Source organism: Diospyros lotus, chromosome 14, assembly GCF_014633365.1.
Source record: "Diospyros lotus cultivar Yz01 chromosome 14, ASM1463336v1, whole genome shotgun sequence".
Lineage (NCBI taxonomy): Eukaryota > Viridiplantae > Streptophyta > Magnoliopsida > Ericales > Ebenaceae > Diospyros > Diospyros lotus.
Genome location: NC_068351.1, coordinates 7,225,408 through 7,252,048, shown reverse-complemented (window position 1 = coordinate 7,252,048; position 26,641 = coordinate 7,225,408). Strand labels below are relative to the sequence as shown.

The window sequence follows — 26,641 nt, the reverse complement described above, 5'->3', positions numbered from 1 at the left end:
TTACAGTACAGAAGGATCTATAAAGGAGAAACAAAGATGACTCTATTGCGTCTGTGACTCGGCTTCCATTTTCACTTTTCTCCTCCGTTCCATCTTCAGCCGGAAGACCTAATTCCGGCCTCCAGACAGCCGCCGCCGCCATGGAAGGCAGCATTCTGGAGTCCATCGGACTCGAGATTATCGGCGTGATGTCTCCGGTCTCCATCTGCATGCTTCTCGTCGTCCTCCTCGTCTACTCCCTGTCCGCTCCCTCCTCCTCGGCGCCGATCCGCACCGCCGCCAACCTCGTCTACCTCGAGAGCCCCTCCGACTCCGCCACTCAGAAGCTCGAAGGCGCGCTGCTCAATGCCCTAGTTTTCGTCGTCTTCATCGCTCTTGTTACCTTCCTCCTCGTCCTCCTCTACTACTACAACTTCACCAATTTCCTCAAGAACTACACGCGCTTCTCCGCCTTCTTCGTGCTCGGCACTATGGGCGGCTCGATCTTCCTCTCCCTAATCCAGCATTTCTCCATACCTATCGACTCGATTACTTGTTTCGTTTTGCTTCTGAATTTTACGGTTGTGGGGGTGCTCTCTGTGTTCTCGGGTGCCGTACCTATATTCTTGCGACAGGCGTATATGGTTGCTTTGGGGATAATTGTGGCGGCTTGGTTTACCAAATTGCCTGAGTGGACCACTTGGGTTTTGCTGGTGGCGCTGGCTGTATATGATTTGGTTGCGGTTTTGGCACCTGGTGGACCCCTCAAGATATTGGTGGAATTGGCTTCGAGTCGGGATGAGGAGCTTCCTGCTCTGGTGTACGAGGCTCGGCCTACGGTTTCCAGAAATGTAGGGAGCGGGGGCTCTAGTTTGGGTCTTCTGGTTGGTGGGGTTTCGGACTCTAATTCAGTGGAGCTTCAGGATTTGTCCAGGAACAATCAGAACCGAAATCAGGGTTCAGTGGAAAACCGGGAGTGTGCTGCCATTGAGATTGAAAATTCTCGACATCATGAAGTTGCAATCGGGAGTGAAGAGGTTGAGACCTCGCCATTAGTGCCTAATGTGCAGGCAAGACTATCGTCAAGTAGCGGGTCTTCTGAGTTCTCAGTAGTGGATACTGCTTCAGATAGGAACAGACAATATGGGCATGTGCAATCTGAAATTGTTGTTGATGAAGAAAGGTTTCCCCTTGTTGAAAGGTTGGGCTTGGATAATGAGAGAGAACCTGCAGGGAGGGATGGCTTTGAGACCTCTGAGTCGACAAGTCGAGGTATAAAACTTGGTCTAGGGGACTTTGTGTTTTACAGCGTGCTTGTGGGTAGAGCTGCAATGTACGATCTGATGACTGTGTATGCTTGTTACCTTGCAATTATATCTGGGCTCGGATGCACTCTTATTCTGTTAGCTGTGTGCCGTCACGCCCTGCCTGCTCTCCCAATTTCTATTGCTCTGGGGATCATGTTTTACTTCTTGACTCGGTTGTTAATGGAACCTTTTGTAGTTGGGACGTCCATTAATTTGATGATGTTTTGATCCTTTGTTTTTGTTGAACACTGTGACTTCAAAGATGAATCAGTACATTTTGCTTTATGACGTTTGGGTCACATTTAGGTGTATTTTTTACCGGCTACTCAGGTTGGTAACCTGTTACCTTTAAAACTAATTTCGTGCATATTAAAGTGCTTTTTATGTGTTCTTCTTTCCTCCCACATCCTCAACAGGGATATGCTGATTCAGTTACAAGTTACAACTTATATTCTACTGTACATTTAAATACACATGTTCTCATAGTTCTTTCAACCTGTTTACTTATTTTGTTCTTTCCAGAATTGATTATCAAGGATATCATACTTGCCTTCTAATTTTTCCCTTGGACCACCATAATGGTTCATCAAAACATGGAAGTGACTGGTGAGCTCTGACCCCACATAGTGGGATTAAGGCTTGAAATTTGTTGTATGGAGGTGTCTTGACTAAGAATTGAAGACAACCTGATTTTTGTGTGCAATTCTGATAACCAAATGTGAGAGCCATTATGTTCATTTTTTGGATGATATAAGGATAGATATGCAGTTACATAGCCTACAATTATTTCTGTGGTGGATTCAGCTCATTGGATGCTTGTAAAGGACCAGTTTTATAGATCAAACGGCAGATATTCTCTTGTTTCTCCGCCTAATTTGCATTTCCCTTGGTATATGTATTAATCTGAGTTGTCTTATTGTATCCTCTTAAATGCAAGTTTTACTATTGGGCGACTATGCTTGAAATGTGTCCAAAATTTGGTTACTATATTCGGATCTATGTACCAAAAAATGCTAACACATAAAGGTTTTCAAATTAGTATGTACAGCTAAACATGGTACAAATGTATGCACACCATAAAGGTTTTTCTTGTGACTCATGAAGTTATGAAATCTAGTAAAGTGGAGTTTGGCTAGCATAATGTAAAAATCGGTATTCTGCTGAAGGAATGTGCTTTTTTACAAATTACAACAATAACAACAATCACAAACATTAGTCCCTCTTGTCTAGAAGTGATGATATTTGATTCGAGGAGTTTTATGTTGGTTGTCGACTACCTATACTACACTTATTTATCTGGCTTTGGAATTGGCTGTAAATAGGAGGAACACCTACCTTCATGCTAGAAGTATTGAAGGGATTACTTAATCTATATTGCTTTTACAGATTAATTTGAAAAAAAAAAAAAAAACTATATTTGTTACTTTGTTCAAATTTTAATCGTTGAAAGAACATTATATTACATAATATCTATATATCTAACACAATAATTGATACAAGTCAACCCTTTATCCTAACAGAAACTATTTAGGTACACCCGGGCTATGGGCCCACCCATACACTGAGTGGTTGAGATTTTGCCACATCATCCAACACTTCCAGATTTGGCCAAGCACAAAATTAAAGGCTTGGCTAAATTTGGAAGTGTTGGTTGACGTGGCAAAATATTAACCACCAAGTGGACCCATACACTAGATGTACCTAAGTATTTTTCTATCCTAACATGATGTACTGCGTACTTGTTTGCATTTCATGTAGCAGAATAATCCATATTTCAGATAGCACAGGCATAGATGCAACATATGTGTATTGTACTTTATCAGATTGTAATCCATGATATTATTTTCATGGAAGGATATACTTTTGTTTAATCTAAGTAAATTATGTAGTTGGTAAGCAAGCTCTATAGAGAGAGAGAGACATTTTCTCTATCAATTTATGCTTCTTTTTCTTCTGTGTACGGTTGTGGTGTCCACTTTAATTCATTTTGGGTACGTGTGTATCTTTATCTCATCATGTCATGTCTAGTTGATGGAAGTAAGGATTGTACAGTCAACACAACAGTCCATGTAAAGTAAGTTTCCAAGTGTTCAGTTGTTGATTTGGGAAGGCCTGCAGATGTTTTACAGAAGGAAATTACCGAGGAAATAAGTTTAAAGAAGTAATGATAGATGGGTTGATCCTAGCATGGGGTTTCTTGGGAACTTACATAGTTGGGTGTTAGTATTAATCATCTTTCTTTTGCGCGTGTGTATATATATATGTATGTATACATTCATCTCTTCAGCCTGGTTTGCTACTAGTTAGTTCACTATGTTTGTAAGGATTTACTGTTATGGATATTATATTAATGTTTTCGACTGGCCCCATCTGGTGGGATTAAGGCTTGTGATTGTTGTTGGGAGAAGTGATATTATTGGGCCTCAAAAATATGATTTTAGTTGGGTTAAATAGGTATTATAAATTATAATTCAAAGTCCTTAATTTCCTTTTTTCCCCCATTTATAATTAGAATTTGAAGTTCTTAGTTCCTAATTTTGGACTTTGGTGGACTTGTTTTTTTAACAAAAATTTACTAGTCCATGTAAAGCAATGTAATTACTCGAATTCAACATGGAAACTTTCTGCCATTTGTATTGTTTCTTAAAGGACAAATGTTTAATACCTCCTATTTAATGGGAATCCCTCCTAAAATTTCCAATTGAAAAATATAAAGAAGACAAGGAAGACATATTTAGGTTGGCAAGTAAGAGCCTGTAGAAGAGGTATAGGAGGAAAATTCTTGCAGTACTGGAGAAGATATTTTTATCTTCCTGATTACTTCTATGTATGTTTGCTACTATAATATTTGAAAGTTAGCATTTTCTGCAAGGAAATATTTTGAATCAGGTTATAATGAGGTGGCCAACCTATGGCGATCTCAAATTTATATCAATGCATTCTATTTTCATTTTGTGTCCATGTTGTAATCTGTATTTGCCTCTTTTTAAACTTGACTAACAATTCTTATTATGTTTTTGTTTTATTTCATTGTGCTTCATGTGAGGAATGCTATGGGACAACACATCAATTATATTGTTTTAGGAAATGTGAAAACAAAAAGCCACCAGCTAAAGCAGGCAAGTTGTTTCCTCTATTCTCATTGAGGAACACTTGGCTAAAAGATCCCAGGATATAACAACATTTCAAGACTTAATCTTACTATGTGGGGCTAGCTACATGAATTCTATTTCTACCTCTCTAGTCTTTTTTGTATATGGCTTTATCTTCTATAAGTCACTTATAACTCATATCACACTTAAAAGTCTCCCACCATCTTTTTCTTAGTCTTCCTCTACTTCTTTTGCTAAATATTTATTCCATTCCACCCACTGTCCTCATAGGAGTCTCCATTGGTCTTCTTCTCACATGATCAAACTATTTTAATCATATCTCACATTTAATAGGATCCACTTCGACCTTATTATGAATAACCCTATTTCTAATTTATATGGCCGCACATCCATCTTAACATCATCATCACTGTTATACTCATATTTTGCAGGTGTTGTACTTTCCTGCCCAATGTTTTGTGCCATGTAATAAGATTGATTCTGTAGTTGTCTTATAAAATTTTGCTTTAGCTTTAATGGAATCTTACTAGTTACTATCACATAAAGCTCCGGATGCACTTTTCCTTCTAGAAGATCCCAGGATAACTTTTTAAAACAAGCATGAGGGAGGAGCAACCTGTTTAGTATAATCCTGAAGAAAGATTAATATGGGGTGTGAGGGTAAGAATTGGGTAAAGTTCGATCCTTAAGTTTCACATAAGATAAGACTTCTAACCCTTTATGCATGCACACCTCCATGTAAGTGTTTTCTACAAGTTCTAGAGAGGATGATTGGAAAAGATAAAACCAATTTGAACCACTCATGTCAAAATAGTTGCCTTGATGTATTTTTATTGCTTTGCGTAGTTTAAAGCAATATGGCTTTCCAGGACTTAGTTCTTCAAATTGTATTGAACAGAAGTTTCTAGGTTGCATGCATTCTTGCCACATGGATGTGGTCTCAATGTTTCATCAGGGAATTGTTAAATGAAGCTTTAGATGCACCCACTCTCCATTTATTGGATCACTATCATTTTGATTTATCAATGTTATAGAAGTTCCCTTTCGCAAATTAGATGCAAACATCCCACGGATCCCACCATCTTTTTGTTTGGTTATGGGAAGATACACATGAGGGGACATGCATGTCTGAAGTACTGTTTGGACCTTGCACCCTATTTTTCTAAGATTGGTATGGAGCATTGCCCGAAATTAAAATTTGGGATTTATACTAGGTTTCAAACCTAAGAACTCCTATGGATATGAACATGGGCATAGACATGGATAAAATGATGTGAAGTAAGGATCCACATACAATGGAGATATGATGAAAAACTATATTTTTTATACTTTTTATTCTGCAATTTTATAAACATAATAACCAAAAATTCTAACAATATTAAAAAAATCCTACTAGTTCATTCATCATGATTCATGATGATACCATTCAGTCCACAATTATAATAACATAAATGTTATTGATTGAACAAAACAAAGTTAAAAACCTGAAATAAATGATCATCCTTGAAAGTTTCGTTGCAATATTGCAAATATCCATCAACAATCGACATCCAATATTCTCAAAAGCATTCAAAGAAAAAGCTAAAATAAAACAAAATAATAGCAAACAGAAGCTTATATTGGACAGTTTAGTTAATGTCAACAAAATATTAAAGCATGTTATGTATAGAGATTAAATTGTACTGGTTAAGGTTGCTTAAATGTTTTGAAAATGTAGTAATTAATTGTCATGACCCTAGGGATTGCCCAAGGATAGATTAGTAAATATAATGGTAGAAGTTTACATTTCCTTTTTGTATTTTTTGTTATAGGACTTTGTCTTTAGCTAATAGGCAATTGGACTGTTTGTTAGAGTGCACATGGGTGCAAGTGGGAGGTTGTTAGGCTATATATAAGCCACAACTGAGGATGGAAGATTATGCCTAAATTGATTGAATGAATATTCTCATTTTCTCTCTAGAATTCTCTCTCAATCTCCCTCCAATTTCCCTCTCTTTCTCTCATTTCCCCCTAAATCTTCTTCTCTATACTATTCTCCCTTAATTCCCTCCCTCAATTCCTTCCAATTCCTCTTTTAACCTATCATGAACCCTAGGTTCGTGACAATTGGTATCAAAGCAGTCCTTCTTCGGCTGTGGTTCATGTAATTTTGGTAGTTAATCCCAATGACTCTCATCGGAATTGATTGAGCAGAGATTCGTGGACTCCGACGAATTTGATAGAGATGGTGATTCCAATGGGGAATTTTGGCATGAGCAAGATCCAGATTCGAAGCAAAGCAATCATGAAGGCGTGAATTCTGGATCCACTATCGAAACAGAGCAAGCCAATCTTGGAACATAACGAGTCAAATGAGGCAACTCACGAAGGCGTCGCCAAGCCAACACTCCTTGGCAGTAATTCCACAAATAGTAACAGTTAGCTCTTGCGATCCCAGCAACGGGTTAGGATTGGCGGAGTCCGACGACTCGATGCAGAACCAATTGAGCAGTGATTCAAGAGATTCCACCCAACTCATAGAGTTCTGACAACTTCACTTGGCCTCGGTGTTGATAGGCAAGCGCAACCAGTGATCACGATCTGATCCAGAGATTGCTGATCCATAGCGACCGGTTGCAATGATTTCCAGCGAAAGGAGGTTTAGGCAATAATCAGAGTGCACAAACGAGAAGACAAGGCAGAGGTGACTCCTGAAGCAGAACCTTAGCCTTTGATTTCTTCTTCTGGCACAATTACGATTATTCCGATGAATTGGGCATTCAAGACAAAGAAACAACCACGAGATCCCCAATTGAATCTTAGAATTGATTCCAACGCATAAGGAGAAATTGAGTATGGCGCACAAGGAGATGAGGTCGGCTGATATTCGAAGCTTGGAATTGGAAGACGACTTGGCCAATTGATTTTGACGCACGGATCTTGACTGTCGGAAATTGAAGGCGATTACGAAAAACTGGGAGTAGCAGGAGATCGGGATCAATTCTTTGACTACGGCGATCTTGGTTGTGAATGTGACCACTGTAGCAATCAATTTTCACTTTTGATGGCGATCTAGGGGACTCTAGAAGGCCGATCAAGTTGCTGTAATTGTGCGACTTCTTCCGCTCCTACAATAGACTTGACTTTTAAGCAAAATAATGGCTGTAATTTGCCACTTATTGGATCAATTTCAGAGGTGACTGTTGTGAGGCGGTTACAGAAGGGAAGTGTGGGATTTAGAATGTACATAACTCGTGCTCCTTGGTCTTTGCAGTGTTCTGTTGGTGAGAAGTCGACCACGGGAAGCAGTTCATGCAAGAGACAAATGGAGTTTCAAAGGCAGCAAAAGAAGGCTGCATTTTTAGCTAGAAACAATAGGAAACATGAGGAGTTTGGCCAGAAGCCTCAGGCATGGGAAAAGAAGTGGGAGAAGGGGATCAGCCAATTAAACAAGGAAACAAGAAGTGTGGTACATGATACAAGCAAGGAATTCGGCTATATGTTACATGAGCAATTGTTGGAGTTTGCGATGATACTAACTAAGAAGTATTATTACAGCTTTCCCGCAGAATTCTTTGATGATTATCGCGGAAGTTCTAACCAAGAGGAGTCCCTTAAAATGGGGTAGCCTAAGGAGAGGTTTGGAGATCGGGACTTGTCTAATGTGATGGAAAAGTTCAACAAAATCAGGCAGGTAGAGTCAGTGATGGAGTACTAATTGAGGTTTGAAGAGTTGATGGCCTTGATGCTCAATCATAACCCCTATTTGACAGAGGCCTATTTCGTTTCAAGCTTCATAATTGGCTTAAACGAAGAGTTGAGGCCAATGGTGACAATGCTTTAGCCCAAGACTCTCCAGCATGCTATTGATAGTGCCAGGCTCCATGATTTAACGTTGGAAGCATTGAAGAAGAAACAAAGAGATAGAGATGCTAATGGAACAACATGGGATCAGGAAAATCCGACTAAAAGACCAACCATCGGTGCGGATGATGGTGTTGGAGCCCTTCCTCAGATTTTGGACTTATTGAAATCTGAGGAACAATCAAATTTGGAATAAAATATGGATTTGACTTGGGTTAAAATATGCAACGAGAAGGTGAAGACAACACTAGCTAGAGGAAAGCTAAGGGATATAGTTGAAGGAGTCAAAGGTTTTGCCGAAGAAAACAAAACTATCGCTATTGTGTTGGTTTTTGCTCTTACTAGAAAATCCAAGTTGCTATCTCCTGTAGGGTGGGATGAACCAATGGTTGATTGTGTTCTTAAAGTAGAGACCAATCTTGATTGGACCATAGTTCTGAAAGGCGAGAGGCGCAAAGGGTCCTGGAGCTTGAGGCGCGAGGCGCACGAGGCAAGGCGCGCCTTTGCGAAGCGAGGCGGACCTCTTAGAAAAAAAATTCAAAATATTGTAAAATCATAAACAATTATCAAATTACCAATAATAACACATTCATATCATTCATGATTCATCTTCAAATTCTAAACTAACAACATCAAAATTGATTCATTCATCATGTAAATTCTAAACTAGAAATATCATCAAAGTTCAAACTTAAAGTCTCAAACTCACACAAGTATCAATCATAATGCAAAGTTCTAAACAAACGCATAAACACTACAAGTCCACGATCAATATAAAAAAGTTTTAATAAATCATCATCAAGGAGAGAGAGCAGCAACACGAAAACAACAACCGTATAAACTATAAAGAGAGAGCAACAACCAGCAAGAGAAATTAATCAAGTATGCAAGAAATAATCAAATAAAAAACAAGTAAAGAACTCACAAGAGCAGGCTGGAACCAAGAAGATGGGAGGCTGGAATGGAATCGAGATTGACAGCTACTTTCGATGGGCAGCGGGTTGCTTAACAGCTTGAACTTGAAGAGCAGAGGAGAAGAGAGGAGAGGAAGAGAGGAGAAGAGCGTGAGCAGAGGAGAATAGAGGAAAAGGGCGCAGCTAGAGAGGAGAGGAGGAGAAGAGGCGAGCGTGGCTGGAGAGGAGAGGAAGAGAGGAGGCAGGTGCGTCTAGAGAGGAAAGGAAGAGGAAGATGGGGTCGAGTTGGAGAGGAGAGGAAGAGATGAGGGGGTCGCGGTTGGAGAGGAGAGGAAGAAGAAGATCGGGCCGAGCTGGAGAGGAATATAGGATGCGGGCGCGGCTGGAGAGGAGAGGAGAGGAAGAGAAAGATCGGACGAGATGGAGAGGAGAGGAAGAGAGGAGGCGGGCGCGGCTGGGGCTGGAGAGGAGAGGGAGAGGAAGAGGAAGATCGGGCGAGCTGGAAAGGATGTGGGTGCGGCTGGACGTTGGAGTCGGGAGGAGTGAGGAGCGATTGGGCTGCCAGGTTTTAATTAATTAAAAGACCTAATTTCATTAGGTGTGCCTAGGCGAGCCTCACACCCCATCGCCTAGGCGCGCAAGGCGAGAGCCTTGCCAAAATCGCCTCACCTCGGCCAGGCGAGGCGCCAAACTGGCGCCTTAAGGCGCCTTGCGCCTAGGCGCGCCTTTGATAACTATGGATTGGACAACTAGTGTAGAAGATTGGGGACGCAATATTAATGTGGTTGGGTTTTGTTTCCTATACCTTACCTCAAATTATGTGCTGCTAGACTCACTTGTGAAATGGATTAAAGGTGGTAGAAAGCCTATCTCTATTGGCTTTGGCAGCCTTCCTATTCTGGAACTTGACAAAATAACCCAAACAATTGCCAAAGCTCTCGAAATAACTTATCAAAGGGGCATCATTAGTGAAGGTTGGGGTGGCCTAGGGAACTTAGCAAAACCAAAAGACTTTATATACTTGGTGGATAATTGCCCTCATGGCTGGTTATTCTTTCAATGTGCAATTGTGGTGCACCATGGAGGTTCAGGAACAACTGGTGTTGGTATTGAACTTGAACTCTATTGGGTTGCTCCTATTGAATTTCTAGGCCAAATTACGACTAGGATTGATCTTGGGACACTTAAGAACGAGGAAGAAGAAGAGGCCTAGAAGGAGAAAGAAAGAAAAATCAGATAGAGAAGGTGGGAGTTGGATGAAGGAATAGCTATTTGCTGCAAGTTTTTGGGGACAAGAACTCTCTCAAGGTGGGGGGAATTGTCACGACCCTAGGGATTGCCCAAGGATAGATTAGTAAATATAATAGTAGAAATTTACATTTTCTTTTTGTATTTTTTGTTATAGGACTTTGCCTTTAGCTAATAAACAGTTAGATTGTTTGTTACATTGCACATGGGTGCAAGTGGGAGGCTGTTAGGCTATGTATAAGCTACAACCGAGGATGGAAGATTATGCCTAACAGTGGCAGATCCAGCCCATGGGCAAGGGGGGCTGAAGTCCTCCCCAATTTTTTTAAAAAATAGACTTTTTAGTTTAAAAAAATATTGAATTTTTTTCTAAGCCCCACCACCCCAACCCCAACCCCAAATGGGCTAAATCTATTGCCCACCCTTTTCTTTTAAACAACTTGGGCTTATTTTAAAAGGCCCAAGCCCATGTTATAAAAACATGACTAGGGCTCCCAGCAACCCTCCAGGCTGCCCCACTCTTCTTGTCTTTTTCTTGCTGTAGCCTCTGTCTCTCTTTTTCTAGTTCATTCTCTTCCAATCTTCTGTAAATTGAAATCTAACCGTTTGATCTTGAATCTGACCGTATTTTCACCGTGAAAGCAGCCCTGATCTACAAGAAGGTAAGTCTTTTAGTTTTATTTGTTTTATTTTCAGCATAGATCCATGATATATATACGTATATACACGTGGGTTGAGTTTGACCGAAACTTCAAGCTTAGATCTATAGAGATTCGACCGTTAGATCTTACCGATTTTTGGGTATGTTGGTCAATGAGTATAAGAGTGCCGAGTGGTTACCTCTGATCGCTAGAAACCACCGTCTATGGTGGCCGATGGTAACTCCTAGTGTTTTTTTCAATTCTGGTTGAAAATTAAAAATAAAATCTATTGAAATCCAGCCATTAAATCTGTCCCATTTTTGTGTATTAACCCCCTTGGCTTGGCGTTTCTAATGGTAGGCTTTGATCGTGGGAATCTCCGACCGGTGGGCGCTGGTGATGTTGGTTGTGGCTGGTATAGGTTGTTTTTTGAAATTTCAAAACTTATACAACACTGTGAGTTATCTTGGCTAAGATTATTAATTGTGATTGAATATTTGAATAAATTGAATTGTCTTGACTGGGATTGTTAATTGTGATTGAATATTTGAATTGCCTCGTCTAGGATTTTATTAACTGTAATACGTTAATTGTGTGATATATAGGTCTATTAAAATGCAGAAATGAAATATCTTTGAATACTTCACTAAGAAAACTGGTGATCAATCATCAAGTATTCCAAATGGTCCCTGCAATGCTCCATGTTCAAGTTCTATATCACCATCCAAAACTAAAAGATCCAAGCTTATAAATGAATGTACTATTGAACCATTTGAAAGTAAGGCCTCATATTATGAACGTGATCCTGGAAAGCGAATCCCAATATCCCAATATCCATTAGAAAAACAAGATGAGGTTCGAAGAGCATATATCGATATGGGACCGTGTCAACCTATTTACGAGTATCCTTATGTAAAATTTGGGGCTCAAAATCGTCAATTTCAATCCACTTGGTTCACAAAACATCCATGGCTTGAGTTTTCTGTGGAGAAAGAAAGTGCATTTTGTTTTTCATGTTATCTATTTGAAAGTAATACATCTTGAAACATTTACAGTTAAGGGGTTAAAAAATTGGAAGAGAGTCAATTGTAAAGATTGTCTGTTGAAAAAACATGAAGGAGATGGTAATTTACTACATTACATTGCTATGGAAATATGAGAAAACTTGATAAATCCAAATCAATATATTGAGAGAAGGATACATCAACAGACTGAAAAAGAAAAGAAACAGAGCTGTTTGCTTGTAAAGACCTCCATAGAGAGTGTGAAGTGGTTAGCATTGCAAGGTTGTACATTTAGAGGTTATGATGAGTCTACCGAGTCTACTAACCATGGAAATTTTATTGAATTAATCAAATTGCACGGAAGAGCAAACAAATAAATTGATGATGTTGTTCTAGAAAATGCAGTTAAAAATGCCAAGTACACATCACCGGGTATTCAGAAAGAGATATTGAAAATTATTGTTGATTGTGTGCAACATAAAATTCTTGAAGAAATTGGAGATGCTAAATTTTGCATTCTTGTTGATAAATCACATAAAGAACAAATGGCTATTATTTTGAGATATGTTGATGGTGATGGATTTGTTAGAGAGCAGTTTTTGAGGTTGTGAGTGTTAAAGATACAAATGCTTTGACTTTGAAAAAAGAGATATGTACTGTATTAAGCCAATACAATCTCTTGGTTACAAATTTACGAGGTCAGGGGCATGATGGTGCTAGCAACATGCGAGGGGATTGGAACGGACCGCAAGCATTATTTCTTAGAGAATGTCCATTTGCTTATTACATTCATTGTTTTGCTCATCGACTATAGTTAGTTTTAGTTGTAGTAGCTAAGGATGTACATGATGTGTGGCTATTTTTTCAATCATTAAGTTCTATTATTAATTTTGTTAGTGCTTCTGCTAAGCGTCATTCTCAATTAAAGTCAATTCATGAAATTGATAATTTGATAGCAGCAGGAGAAGTTCCAACTGGTACTGGGGCTAATCAGGTTTGTACTTTGCAGTGAACTGGAGCTACTCGTTGGAGTTCACATTTTGCCTCTGTTAAAAGATTTATTGAGATGTTTGGTTCTACTTGTACACTTCTTGAAAATCTTATTGATGAGGGGTCGAACAATAGTATGCGTGGAAAGGCTAAAGGTGCTTTGAAAATTATGAAAACATTTGAGTTTGTATTTAGAAAAATCTGATATTTTGTGTCAAGCATTGCAAATGAAAGATCAAGACATTTTGAATGCAATGCATTTTGTCTCAAGTACAAAGCTTCTTCTTCAAGAGATGCGTGATGATTAGTGGGAAAGTTTTATGTGGTATGTGGTTGAATTTTGTAGAAGTAATGATGTTGATGTGCCCGAATTAACTGATCGTTATATGGATGGTACAAGACGTTCTTGTCAACAGAAAAATAATATTACAGTGGAAGACTACTATCACTTTCAAATATTCAATGTTGTAATAGATTTTCAGTTGATGGAGTTGAGTAATAGATTTACAGAGAAAACAATAGAACTTCTTAAGCTATGCGAGGCTTTAAATCCTACAGATGGTTTCAAATTATTCTCTATAAATGCTATTTGTAGTCTAGCTGATGAATTTTATCCTTTGGATTTTAATAAAGAAGAGATAACAGATTTGAGGAGACAGTTGGATCACTACAAGTTTGATGTAATTCGAAATCCGCAATTTCAGAATCTTAATTCTCTTTCTCAATTATGTCAAATGTTGGTTGAAACGAAGAAGTCACTTCATTATTTCTTGATTGATAGGTTGATTCGTCTAGTGTTAACTCTTTCAATTTCTACAGCAACAATAGAACGAGCTTTTTTAGGGATGAAACTAATCAAAACATCACTTCGCAATAAAATGGAGAATGAATTTCTAGCAAATGCCATGATTATCTACATTGAGAGGGAGATTGCTCTTGGTATTGATACAGAGATATTCATTGGCAAATTTGATCTTTTAGGGAATCACAGGTTGCGACTTTAAGTAGTTTTATAAGGTATTTGTGTTGCACATTTTTGGTATTTTTGTTGTTTTTTTCTTTCTCCTTTTAAGTTAATGAATTATATTCAATATGCATGTAAAGCTCTCCTTTTAAGTTAATGGAATTATATTCAATATGCTTATAAAATTCATTAAACTCTCATTTTTTATCTTTTTGTTTTTCTCTTATTGGTGAAATTTACGGTTGGAAAAAAAATTTGAAGCCCCCCCAAATAAAAAATCCTAGCTCCGCCCCTAATGCCTAAATTGATTGAATGAATATTCTCATTTTTCTCTCTAGAATTCTCTCTCAATCTCCCTCCAATTTCCCTCTCTTTCTCTTGTTTCCCCCTAAATCTTCTTATCTATACTGTTCTCCCTTAATTCCCTCCCTCAATTCCTTCCAATTCCTCTTTTAACCTATCACGAACCCTAGGTTCGTGACATTAGTGGTAGTATCACTGGGTTCTAAACTGTTGTCAATGGGCTTGGTGGCTTACAAATAGCAGAGAAGTGTAATCTGATGAAGATAGGAGGAGAGGGTGTAGGGAGAGGAGGGACAGGGAGGAGAGAAATGAAAAAGAGAGAGGAAAGAAGAAGAGTTACCTTCGTGGCCAATTAATGATGCGTTTCAGTGGGGTCCTGTGGGTGGTTAACTTAAAAGCTAGGAATAAAAAGGAGAAAGTAGGAGGCTTCACTAAAGTGGAGCTGGAGTCATTGGGCTGACAAGGAGCATCAGGGAAGAAGGAAGAAGTTGTGGTCTGCCTCTTCAATTATGAATTTTCAGATTGAGTGTTTGAGTGAGAAAAATTATGCTTAATTCAGGATATATATATATATATTATTTTTTTCTCTTTTATCCCTAGGCTTTTCTACCCCACATGGTGGGATAAAGGCTTGATATGTTGTTGTTGTCATACCCCAAGGCTTTTCTAGCAATTGAACCTATGCCCCAAATAAGTTTCAAAAGTTATAGTCTCCCCTAGTTGTGCATATGACAGGCCTGTGTGCTAGACGTGTGTCCATGACTTGTCCTTGTGTCTGACAACCAAAAAGTTTGAAAAAGAAAAGGACATGCCAAGTGTTGTGTAACACATATCTGGCCTTTGTCCAGGCCAGTGTCTATGAGTTAGACATGGAGACTAAATGGAGTGTCTATGCTTTCAAGTTCAAAACTTTGCAAACATTGAACTAGTTACCATGTTAGGCTATGATCCTGCTTTTTTGGAATTAATGGAGAAGGTGACTTCTTGGTGCTGCCAATATGGGTAAATCTATAGATGATGGAAGTAATTATTGAATTATCTTGTTGGCGGGCTCATGCACCGCAATTGGACCAACACTTATCTCTATAAAAGAATTTACTCCTTCAAGGTGAACTACTTTATCTAGCAATTTGGAAATCAAATAAGATCTTTCTATAAGATGCAACTCTAAACGAATTGTGCTTTTCTTTGTGCGAGTGAGAGAGCAAGTTTGAGAGTTGTAAAACTTGGTCTTTTTGATACAATCCTTCTAGGTAAAAGGCTTGGATGTGTTTTTTGCAAGAGGAATGGTCTTTGGAACAGGTTACTGGTGGGAATTGAAATGAACAAGTTGGATGGTCTCCTGGCTATATTGCTATTCCCATATGGTACAGGGTGTTATGAGGGCCTTTGATGACCATTTTAGTTTCATTCTCTTCCAGATAGGTTGTTGCTCTAGAATTAGGTTTTGTTTAGATAAATAGTGCAGTCATAATCCTTCTCAGATGTTTTCGTTACTTTTTTGTGTAAGCTAGGCTGAAAGATAGTCCCTGTGTGGGGAGAGTGCTCTCCTTATTTATCAGTGTCATTGATACTAGCTTGGTACTCGCTATTTGAGTCTCATCTCCAAGGTTGGGTTGTTCACTCTATGGCACCATTTTTTAGCATGCTCAAAGATCATCCCCTATTTTGGATCATAGGAGTACAAGAAGGTTTCTAACTAATTGGCAATTGAGCATTCTTTTTTCATCTGTTGTACCTGGTCCCCTGTATCTAGGTGGAGAGTTTTGCCTTGAATGTAATTGGGGAAGAAGGGCTTGTCCTGAATGTGTCTGTGGTATGGACCATCTTCCTTTGTTCCATTGCAGGAGGCAGATTGTGCTTGATTGACTTTTCATAAGTAAAGGCAGTGGTGACTGGTGAGCCAGTTACTATTAGGTTATTCATTGTCCAGTGTCCAGGGATATTTTGTGTCTGTTTTTGTCTGGCAGGTGATACTAATTTTAGTGCCAAAATCTCATTTGTGTTGGTCTCAGATTCTGAGTCAAAATTAGATGAGGGCTTGGCTTCTCATTCCCTTTTGTGTGATTTTGGAGCTTATGGGGTGAGATCAATAGTAGAGTATTACTGGTGTAGAGCATTTTATTCATTGGCTGAAGGGAAACTTTCTCGTTTATTTAGTTTCGTAGTTGAGGGAGGATTCCTTGTTTTATTTATCTTCTTCTGTGTTGTTATTGGGCGGTTTTTATATGCTTGTAAATATGACAGGCCCTGTGATTCTCTCTTTATGCTCTTCCTGGGGGGGTTACCATGTTGGTGTTTTCTAATTATATTTTTTTATCCAAATTATGTAGGTTCTACCAAACTTGAGAATTGGTGAGACATAAAGATGCAAAAGTTAAAAAATACTAGTTTTGTTTATAGATCTTGATAAGCATCCCTTCTTGTTCCTTATGATTTTGGATCCTAATCTTTTGGACTTGTTTATTTTATTGGTATTTTTATATGTTCTTATGTCTTTGGTCATGTGCCTGGTTTATTGGTCCATGTGAAGATTTATTTGCACAATGATAGGCTTGTTCATTGTATTATGCCTTGTGATTGAGACGTGTATGGGTTCTGTGCTTGGATGTTATTGTGTCTTCTTGAATATCCTAAGTAAAAAGAAAAAGTTAAAGCACAGCAAGGATACACTCAAAGTTCTGGTGATTCCTCGTCACGGATTTTGATGCAATCATGGTATGTCTGCAACAATGATTGTGATTATGAGATTCTAACTTTCCCCCAGGCCCCATATGTTAATTTCTCTTCATTCTTTCTAATGTTTTATATGATGGAGAATCATATTGTTAAATAAAATCAGTGGTATCCTGCCCAATCAGATAATAGCAATGGAGGTTGTTGTGGACAGTTGCTTCTCAAATATCTAAACATGCTATGCGGCAACATATTTAGCCAACTTGCTGGACCACAAGCACATTCTGACATCAAAATGGGATTTAACTTATGGAGGTGATTTTTTGTCCCTATTTGAAAGTCTTTTTACTTTCAATGCTGATTAACCATAATTTCGAGAAAATTCCTGGTTACACAAGAGTTATCATGCTGTAGTTAGTTACAATATTAATTATTAGATAGTGTAACAGAAAATTAAAATTAAAGTTTGGGCTTTCCCCAGATTGACCTTGCTTTCATAAAAAAAGATAAAAAAAGGGATACTCACTTTGTTCTAGGTTCTAGTGTGATAGTAGAAAAGCAGCCTCCTCCCTGTTTTTTCTGTGTGAAGAGTATTCCCTGAGTCCAGACCTGCACCTTGGTTGGATGAGCACTTGCCTTTGCATCGGATCATGACCTCTAATAGGGTCTCCACCATATCAATTAATTTATGGTCTCCTTGATTTACATTTTCTAAGATAGGCAAACTTTGTTGTTTTGCTTTTGATGATGAAAAACTTTATATATTTAGCATTTGAAAATGGATTATATTTTATCTTTGGAAATTGAAAATGATCAATCCAATCAATGCCAAAGGATAAATATGCCTTTAATGTATGCAAAATCTTTCGTATTTATTTTGAAATCAATCTTTTGTATTTATTTAGAATTTAGAAATCAAATGAGTTAAGAGTGTCAAAATACTTTGCAAATCATGGACACTCTCTTTAAAGGCAAAACTGTCGATCATGTTAGTGAAACTATTGGTCATTTCGTGCCTTTGTTCTGGGATGATGAAATCAAGGCTAAAATTGTCAAACCATTTTTCCAAAAGAGTCAACCGTTTTTGGCCTTTTAGCAAAAACAGTTGATTGTTCTCTTGAACTATCGACATGGCAAATTTCAAGTCATTGTTCTTTTCACATAAGTTCAAAACCTATTGATATTCACTATATAATGTTGACCTGTTGTTAAAACAGTCTACCGTTTTTTAAAAAAGTCAACTATTTGCCCAAAGCCATGAGTGTGCTTTATATTTTTTGAAAAAAACTTTCGACTGGTTTGGTAAACTTTTGACTATTTCTTCACTGATATGTTTAACGGCTAAGTTTTGCAGGCATTAAATGTCTCCAATGGCAATCAAATTCATTGCATAGAAAAAAGCCTATAAATACCAGTCCAATGATGCACTTGGAGAGGTTAATGAAGTAATAGAAGCTTACAAGTGATATGTTCTTCTCATTAGTGCTTATACTTTCAATTTTTCTCTCAACCAAGGTTATTTATCTTTTGTAATATCTTGTTAAAGTCTTGTTTCATATTGTAGAGAGATCTTTGTAACTAAGAGTGTCAACTCTCAAATTATTCTCTTTGTAATTGTATTGTAATTCTTAGCGGTTGTGTTAGAGAGCTTACTTGGGTATAAGTAGGAGGTTGTAATTTCTTAGCAGTTTTGCTAGAGGGCTTACTTGGTAAAGTATGATGTTATAGTGGATTTTGAAATCTCTAGTAAAGAGTTAGAGTAGTGGAGTAGGTTGAGTTGAGTTGAACCACTCTAAATCTTTGGTATCTTTTGCTCACCTTGTTTTATATTCTCTTGTGTCACACCCCAAGGATATATTAGGAATAATCTAATACATGTATTTTCTTCTTGATGGACGTTGCTGCTTACTTCTTGTACTTTTCAGTTGTTACATTGCCTGGACAGCCTATAAATAGGCTATAGTACTTGGAGAATGTTGGTTTTGAATTGTTAAATGAATTCTATCATTTCCCTTGAATTCTCTCAATTTCCCTCTCTTTCTCTCGGTTCTCCCTAATCTCCCTCTCTGTTCTGTTCTTCCCTAATTTCCTCCTCATTTTTTCCGATATAACTCCCCCAATTCCTTCCAATTACCTTTTAAACTTGTCATGAACCCTAGGTTCATGACATCTTGTTGATTCACTGATTTGATATTTCTCTTGAAAACCTCCACAAATTTTTGAAATTATAAACACCCAATTTACCCCTCTTGGGCGTGAGGTGCCATTAGATTACATAAAGCTAACAATTTCTAAAGCAATGTTCGATCTAGCAACATGTTTGTTAACGAATCTGGTTATTGCAATGCTATCTGAGGCCTGGTAGAATTAATTGCTTTAAGTTTAAGGATTTCCTTCTTTTGTATTGCTGTCAAACCATAGAATATTGACATGTCTAGACAGGGAATTCATATATATTAGCTTTGAACTCTCAGTATCTTGCAGTGACCACTGCAGGATTATAGTGAAGCACATTGGAGTATAGGTGGATTATGACAACTTTATGCTGATATAGTATGTTCTTCAGGTTCTTGTCCCCCTTCTACAACTCACAAATCTGCTCCTAGCTATTGCACAAACATTTTTATTTTTTACATGGAATATCTTGTATCTTCTGCACATTTCATATGCTACAGTTATCTCTCTCTCTCTCTCTCTCTCTCCTAATTCACAGTTATCTATTTTTGTCAGGCAAGGGGACACCCTTTTACATTATTCTACTGGACACTTGGTTCTTTACCAACTTTTTCCAGTCCATATCAAATGTGATCTCTATTAGCTCAGTTTAGGAGTCATGAGGACGAGGAGTATCCAGGGAAGTGGCTGCCTGGCTCTACAGAAGGTAAGAACTTGAGCTGGGTGTGTCAAGCTGGAAATGCTCTAAGTATATGGGAGTTTCTTAACTCATATTACTGTTTCCTATGGATGTAAGGCAGTTAGTTTCAGCCAAGTAGGAATTTAGATAGATGTGGTACGTCATTGAAATGTGTTTCTTGGAGAAGACTGTTAAGAAGCCTAGCATAAACAACAACAATATATCAAGCCTTGATCTCACTAGATGGGTCAGCTACATGAATTTTATCTTGCCACTCATCTCTACCTAGAAAATGGGCAATTTAGATAGATGTAGTGACAGTTTATTGACTCTCTAAGGAGCGCAGACAAACAGGGTTATAGGTATGGCACATGCATACACAGTAAGTTTTACAGAAAATCACGGGCTTGTCATGGCAGGGATATAACAATGACTTGTTTAGATATATATGTTTCTATTACAAATAATTTGATATAATATGATTTTCTGATTTTTAACATATGCTTGTATTTTCTTTTTATCAAAATAATAAAAATCATTTTCTCCATGTTAAGTTTTGAGAAGAAGTCTGAACAAAATATCTTAGTTTGATTTTAGAAAGTTCTATTCATAAAGAACTAAGAAATTTGAGGGTTTTTTTTTTTTTTTTTTTAAGATTAAGAAGTTTTCAATTGGAGGAGATAGCAGTTATAATCCACATTATTTTTATGTTTCCATTGAATCTGAAGTTTATTTTCTGTAAACCTATATGTTTCATGTGATGTAAGGTGAGAGTACATACGTGCTCAAGTTTCAATTTGTCTGAAAAGAAACGTTGTTCCATGTGTCTAAAATGTGCTGAACTCCAAAGAAATTGTTAGAATGCCATGGCATGTTAACTTGTGCGAAGACATGGTAGTGAGTGTTAAACACAACACTATATCTTCTTAGTTGCTTCCTGTATCATAAAAAGAGACTTGCTATCATCAGAGGGAGATTTCAGAAGCTAAAAGGTTGAATTCTCTTGGAATAATTATCCCAATTTGTATTGCAATCTTCATGCACCAAGAATCCTCAGATTTCCATATGATCTGGTTTTCCTAACCTATTGCTCTTGTAGATGGTGCTTGGATGGAGAAGGGCATTCTCTGGCAACTCTCACTTTGATTTGCAAGGGATAGTCAGGGCAGAAGAGTTGTGGTGAAGACCAAGTCTCTTAGAGACTGTGTTTTAACTTATGTGGAGAGGCAAAGGTTGTTGGAGCATATCTACAATTCTATCAGAAATGGAAGACATCTGATCGGACAAATAAGAATATGAAATGCAGCTATCATGTTAGAAGTTCTGTGTGTGTGTGGAATGGGGAAAAGGTCCATATTTGCTGCAGGGTTTGGATGATTTCTTCCTAACAAAACATTTATTGAAATGAGTTTTCATCCTCCTGAGCTTGTTGTAGCAGTGCTTCAAGAGGTGAAACTTTATGTTATATGGATAGATTTTGTGTTGTGTCAACCATATATTCTTTGCTCTTATAATGTTTCCTATGTGTTGTTGATTCTTGGTCCTCATGTTTTCCAAAATTCTCTTTATTATCTTTTACTATGTAACATACAGGAAACAGGACGCTTCATGCTGCCTAATTGTCGACCAATGGGCATGAGAAATGGTGAATATATGTCCGGTATATAGTAGAGATTGACATGAAAACGAACACGGCACTACTAAGGAACCCGGTGGGTGTACAACTTCTGTAGTGTCTTGAGTGCCTTTTGAGCTTATGGTTCATGACAATTGTCTGCGTGGAGTTGATCGAGTCATGAATGGGCATGGGACTACCAACATGGCAAGATGAGGCGGTGTCATAATTGCATTGAATATATTCTTGTTTTTCTCCTTTTTCAGATCTCATAACCCTCACTTTTGTAGTGTTAATTAGCTTGATCCGTGGTTGGGATTATAATTCCCTTGGTTCATCTCCCAATGCTCGGGTCCTTCACATTTGCTATGCTTATTATTGACTGCAATCCAGTTTTATTGAGCCACAATACTTATGTTCGTTATTACTTACGTTGGTGTTGATGAAGGCAGGTAGGTAAACTCACCGAGTACATACCTTGAAAGAGGTGGACTTTTGTACACGTGGCTGAAGTGGCGGTGCTCTTGCCAGAGTTGCAATTGGTACCCTTTTAGTACAATTGGAACTACTATTATAAATCTCGTCTTAATTCATTATCGCCTACTCTGAAGTTGAATTTGCTTGATATATTTGCCAAGAGTGCTAGTCCCAAAAATCCATTCTTGTGAGCTAATTTATTAGAAAGCCTGGCCTGTCCTGCCAATACATGGCCAACTAACTTGGCCAGAAAGGAAAGTGCAAAATGAAATGCTTGCAATTACAATGCCAACACATGCGCTGACTTTTTTCTTTCCCTTTTTTTTTAAAAAATAAAAAAGAAGAAATGGAAGAAAATCATGGGCTATAGAATGAGAGATTGATCTACCTTACTAGGGTTTTTTTGTGGTCGATTCATTTTTATGGTCGATTCATGAATATTGTATTGGATGATTTTGTTATGTTGTCAGCATCAAACAATATAACATTTGTCTGATGCGGATAAATTAAAAGAGAATATGGGCTCATTTGGCGAGGAGGTGGGACTCACACATCCACTTTCTGCTCGCTCGTGTCGATGGAATTTAAATACAAATGATAGCTTAAGATGCATCATTTTAGAATTTGCTAGCACGAAGCAATAGGAAATGTATTAACCATCCCTATGTTTGATATGATTATTTTTAATTTGAGAAATTACAACAGCTTCTCTTTACGGCAACAGTTGGATTCAATCTAGCCATCCCTGGCTTGGTTGAACTTAGCCATTCTTGACATGGTCCCAATGATGGTTGGGTTCTTGTAGAGAGATAAAGAAAAAGAGTGGGAGAGAGTAAAAGAGAGAAGGAGAGAGTCAGTGTTTAGGTTTTTCAAACAATACGTTGCCTTTGCCAAAGAGAAAGAGTGAAAATAAGAAGGGGCATTTTTGCATTTTACAAAAAATAATTGTCATTATATATCAACCAGCATAAGTTTTAGCAGAAGCTCTTTGTAGTTTCTTAAACTAAAGAGAAGGTCTTTATATTAATTATGTAAATTCCCAAGGATAGTTAGTGTATTTTATGCAAATATATATATGTATATATTTATATATGAATTGTCTTAAAAAAAAAACTTTTGTTTCGCAAGGTTGAAAAAGTCTCGTCCTTATACACAAACTTATTTTTATATTGTAAATAGCAATTTACACAACACGAACTCATAAAATCTGTTAGTTATAAAGGATAAGAATAAATTTTACTCAGACCTTTAAAAATTTGGGTCCTTTTTACACAATTCTTATTATTTAACTTTGATAATTTATTTTTTGATAAAATATCTTAAGGTATTTTAACTTTGATAATTTATTTTTTTTAAAATATCTTAAGGTGTTCCTTGTCATTGGGTTCCTTACAAATTTTACTTTAGATATTTTGAACTTTTATGACCCACTTTCATTTGGACTATTGATAATCAAACCAAAAAAAAAATCTAAAATTAAAACAAACTATAAGCCATAAGAGTTTGGAAGAGACTTGATTTGTTGTCCGCGTCAAGTTACAATTATATTGTTCGATGCTGATGTGGTAACAATTATGTTATCCTAATGATATATTGTCATGTCAGCATTAAGCAATATAATTGTCGTTCGACGCTAGTAATAGATTAATTTTGAAGTTTGGAATATAAAAAGTATATCATAAAAGATATTTGTAAAAATAACACAAACTTAATTAAGAGAAAAACATGAGAGATATATAAGACTCTAGAATATCAAAAATAAACCATAAGGGATTATATCTGTAAAAATAGTAGAAACCACAAAAAGTCCAAAAATGAATTTACTTAAAAATAAATTTACTGTTATTACAAAGACTTAAAATCTTGTGTGTGTGTGTGTAGATATATGTATGTATGTATGTATGTATGCATTATGTTACTTGTTTTTGTATGTTAATTAAATGAGACTTGAATACATGATATATATATTGAGCAATAATTAATGATGAAATGATGAGTGTGGCTCTCAACTTTTGATTTGTTCAACTCAACCTACCAAAATAATGTATAACCAGGTACACACATAATAAGGGAGAAAGAGGCTAGCACAGGACATCATGAGCAAGACCAGAAATTAAGACCATGACTATGAAGTTTCCCCCCTTTGGCCATGAGCTGCTGTGGCACGTGATCCCCTAATATGCAACACTCTAGGAAAATTCAACCTCACTTTCTCAAGAGTTTGGTTGCCTATTCACTGCAGCTTGTAATTAAACCAAGCCTTGTAAAAAGGGCTCAATTAGCTGACTCACCTCTGCTAGCTAGCTAGATCAATATGTATAAGAACTCACATGCTGGTGTCCCTATTTAAGAGTTCGTCGTATATACAAGGAAAGTATAGAGAGGCAAGTGAAGGAAAGTAGCAGAAAGAAAGCCATGGGGAGGCCTCCTTGCTGTGACAAAGTTGGCATCAAGAAAGGGCCATGGACACCTGAAGAAGACATCATCTTGGTGTCCTACATCCAAGAACATGGCCCTGGAAATTGGCGCTCCGTGCCTACCAGCACCGGTAACTCAAATCTCATCATGTTTTTGCGTTGATTGATCTGGTTGTTTCAACTACTTGATTGATTGATTGATTTCTGTTCCAAAAAGGGTTGTTGAGGTGCAGCAAAAGTTGCAGACTTAGATGGACTAATTACTTGAGGCCAGGAATCAAGCGAGGCAACTTCACTCCTCATGAAGAAGGGATGATCATTCACTTGCAGGCTTTATTGGGTAACAAGTAATTTCCAAAAAAGATCTTAGTTGTTCCGCTTCTGTGTGTGTCCAAAAAAAAAAGAAAAGTAATTTAATTTGAAGGCATCAATGCAAGGCGAAGCTGTTCATCTTCTCATGTTCTATATATTTTGATATGTTGGTGATAACTAAATCTAAATTTACTTAATAGGAACCTCCTTGTTGAGTTTTTTTGGGTATTTAGTTTCATCATCAAAGGGTTCTTAAAACTCTGGTGCAGATGGGCAGCCATAGCTTCATACCTCCCACAAAGAACCGACAACGATATCAAGAACTACTGGAATACGCACTTGAAGAAGAAGATTAAGAAGCTTCAATCAGCTTTTGAGCCCCAATTCGCATCATCAGATTCATCTTCTTATCAGTATTCCTCCAAGAGCTCCAGTGACAAAATTTGCAATAATTTGGATCCCTCTACCCATGGCTCGTCTCTCAGGTTCTTTTCTTTGTCCTTTGAACCCGCAATCACTACACACACACGCACACACCCAACTGGGTAAACTCAGCAGCACGTACAATCAAGGGCGGAGCCAAGTGAGGCCCAACTGCCCCCACCGGGCCAGATAAAAAATAATAATTTTATTATATTGTAGGATATAGACCATATTTAATCTTGGTATTTTCTATATTGGTATGTGTAAATTTTGTGAGATTTAAGCGCACAATTTTGAAAATCAGTAGGTAAAAAATAAGATTTCAGCCATTGCCTATTGGAATCACAGAAGATCACCATTGATCCTACTGATTTTCACAAATCTGGATGAGTCAACTTATTTGTTATGGTATTTTTTGTATTCTTGCACAATTTTCTGTACTGTTTAGTTAAGCATTTATGGTATTTTTCTTTTCTGTGTTCTTGCACAAATTTTCCTTAATTTCTGTAGTTTTAGATTTTTAATTTTCGCCCCCACTCAATCAAAATTCTGGCTCCACCCTCTGCGTACAATTATCTCTCAGGTTGAACCAAGCAGCCCCAACGTACGCTTCAAGCACAGAAAACATTTCAAGGCTCCTAGAAGGTTGGATGAGATCATCGTCTTCCCCAAAGATGAATGCTTCAAAGCTGCACCAAAACAGCAGCTTCGACAGCAGCATTGGAAGCTCGGCGGTGACGGCCCCTTTATGCCACGGGCCGATGAAGGCGGAGCAAGAAGCAGGCGGCGGCGGCAATTTGGCTTCAAACGAGGAGCTGGAATCGATTCTGTCGGCTGAAAACATGAACGGCGGCCTTGGTTGGGAGAGGCAGGCGGCGGCTGCCATTGATGATGAGAAGAAGCGAAGATCTGAGACTCATCACGAGCCTCCGTTAGCGTTTCTGGAGAATTGGCTGTTGGGTGAGAGTGGTGGTCAAGTTGAAGAAATCCTGGAATTGCCTCCTCTTTTCTGAAAGGAATTAATCAATTAAGTCTCTTTCTCATCTTTGCAAGTGTGATCTACAAATTAAATGACAAAATAATGACACAAAACAAACATGTTTGGTATCTCTTTTAATAGGGTTTTAATTAACTTTATTTGGGGTTCTGAGAAGTTGGGATCTCTTTGCAAGATACAGTAATTAAACAGCCCTATAATATATATTCAAGCTGATCATCCATGCATGTCAGCTGATCATCTTCACATCTCCTGTTGATCTTTCAGTTCTTCTGTTTGTTTTTTCTTCTTTTTGGTTTTATTTTTCAAATTCGGAGTTTGGCCTTAAAAAGAGCAGCTATTTATGGATATCATTGGAATAAAAATCCTAATACCCACTTTGCAAAAAGAAAGAAAGAAAGAAAGAAATCCTAATACCCCAGTACTTGCACTATTTTTATGTCTATTTGGTTCAGATTCAAACCAGCGATACTTAACTAGGCATCTGACCCACTTTTTGTGACTATTTAAGATGGAAATTGAAATAAATTGTAGGGCTATTTTTAGTTTTGATAATTAATGTTT

General features: G+C 37.6%; 2 protein-coding genes across 18 annotated transcripts; both read left to right on the top strand.

Moving 5' to 3' along the window:
* The first annotated feature begins 36 nt into the window (after positions 1–36).
* Positions 37–21,969, top strand: LOC127790056 (presenilin-like protein At1g08700). 17 transcript variants are annotated; one of them, XR_008020719.1, is made up of 6 exons: positions 37–1,251; positions 11,406–11,501; positions 17,168–17,297; positions 19,713–19,863; positions 20,936–21,285; positions 21,904–21,969. XR_008020719.1 is itself a non-coding variant. In XM_052319324.1 (5 exons), the coding sequence occupies exons 1-4, from the start codon at positions 141–143 to the stop codon at positions 19,504–19,506; spliced, it is 1,365 nt and encodes a 454-aa protein (XP_052175284.1). In that variant the 5' UTR covers positions 37–140; the 3' UTR covers positions 19,507–19,548; positions 19,713–19,860. The 17 variants fall into 17 exon arrangements, 8 of the variants coding, with proteins under 8 accessions (XP_052175284.1, XP_052175280.1, XP_052175281.1 ...); XR_008020718.1 differs by lacking the exon at positions 21,904–21,969 and adding an exon at positions 21,430–21,860; XR_008020717.1 differs by lacking the exon at positions 21,904–21,969 and having other exon boundaries at positions 20,936–21,408.
* Positions 21,970–24,099: 2,130 nt separating this feature from the next.
* On the top strand, positions 24,100–26,319 carry LOC127790057 (transcription factor MYB60-like). Its single transcript, XM_052319328.1, has 4 exons — positions 24,100–24,476; positions 24,563–24,692; positions 24,927–25,142; positions 25,664–26,319. Exons 1-4 carry the CDS (start codon positions 24,344–24,346, stop codon positions 26,091–26,093), a joined length of 909 nt encoding a protein of 302 aa, XP_052175288.1. The 5' UTR covers positions 24,100–24,343; the 3' UTR covers positions 26,094–26,319.
* Positions 26,320–26,641: the final 322 nt, after the last annotated feature.

Bases quoted from the DNA above. Each gene is read 5' to 3' on its own strand.
- LOC127790056 (XM_052319319.1), top strand. From the start codon at position 141: ATGGAAGGCAGCATTCTGGAGTCCATCGGACTCGAGATTATCGGCGTG. The intron at 1,252-11,405 runs GTATAAAACTTG...TTCTAATGGTAG, and splicing joins CTCTGAGTCGACAAGTCGAG to GCTTTGATCGTGGGAATCTC. The intron at 11,502-17,167 runs GTGAGTTATCTT...CTGCCCAATCAG, and splicing joins TTCAAAACTTATACAACACT to ATAATAGCAATGGAGGTTGT.
- LOC127790057 (XM_052319328.1), top strand. From the start codon at position 24,344: ATGGGGAGGCCTCCTTGCTGTGACAAAGTTGGCATCAAGAAAGGGCCA. The intron at 24,693-24,926 runs GTAATTTCCAAA...ACTCTGGTGCAG, and splicing joins CAGGCTTTATTGGGTAACAA to ATGGGCAGCCATAGCTTCAT. The intron at 25,143-25,663 runs GTTCTTTTCTTT...ATTATCTCTCAG, and splicing joins ACCCATGGCTCGTCTCTCAG to GTTGAACCAAGCAGCCCCAA.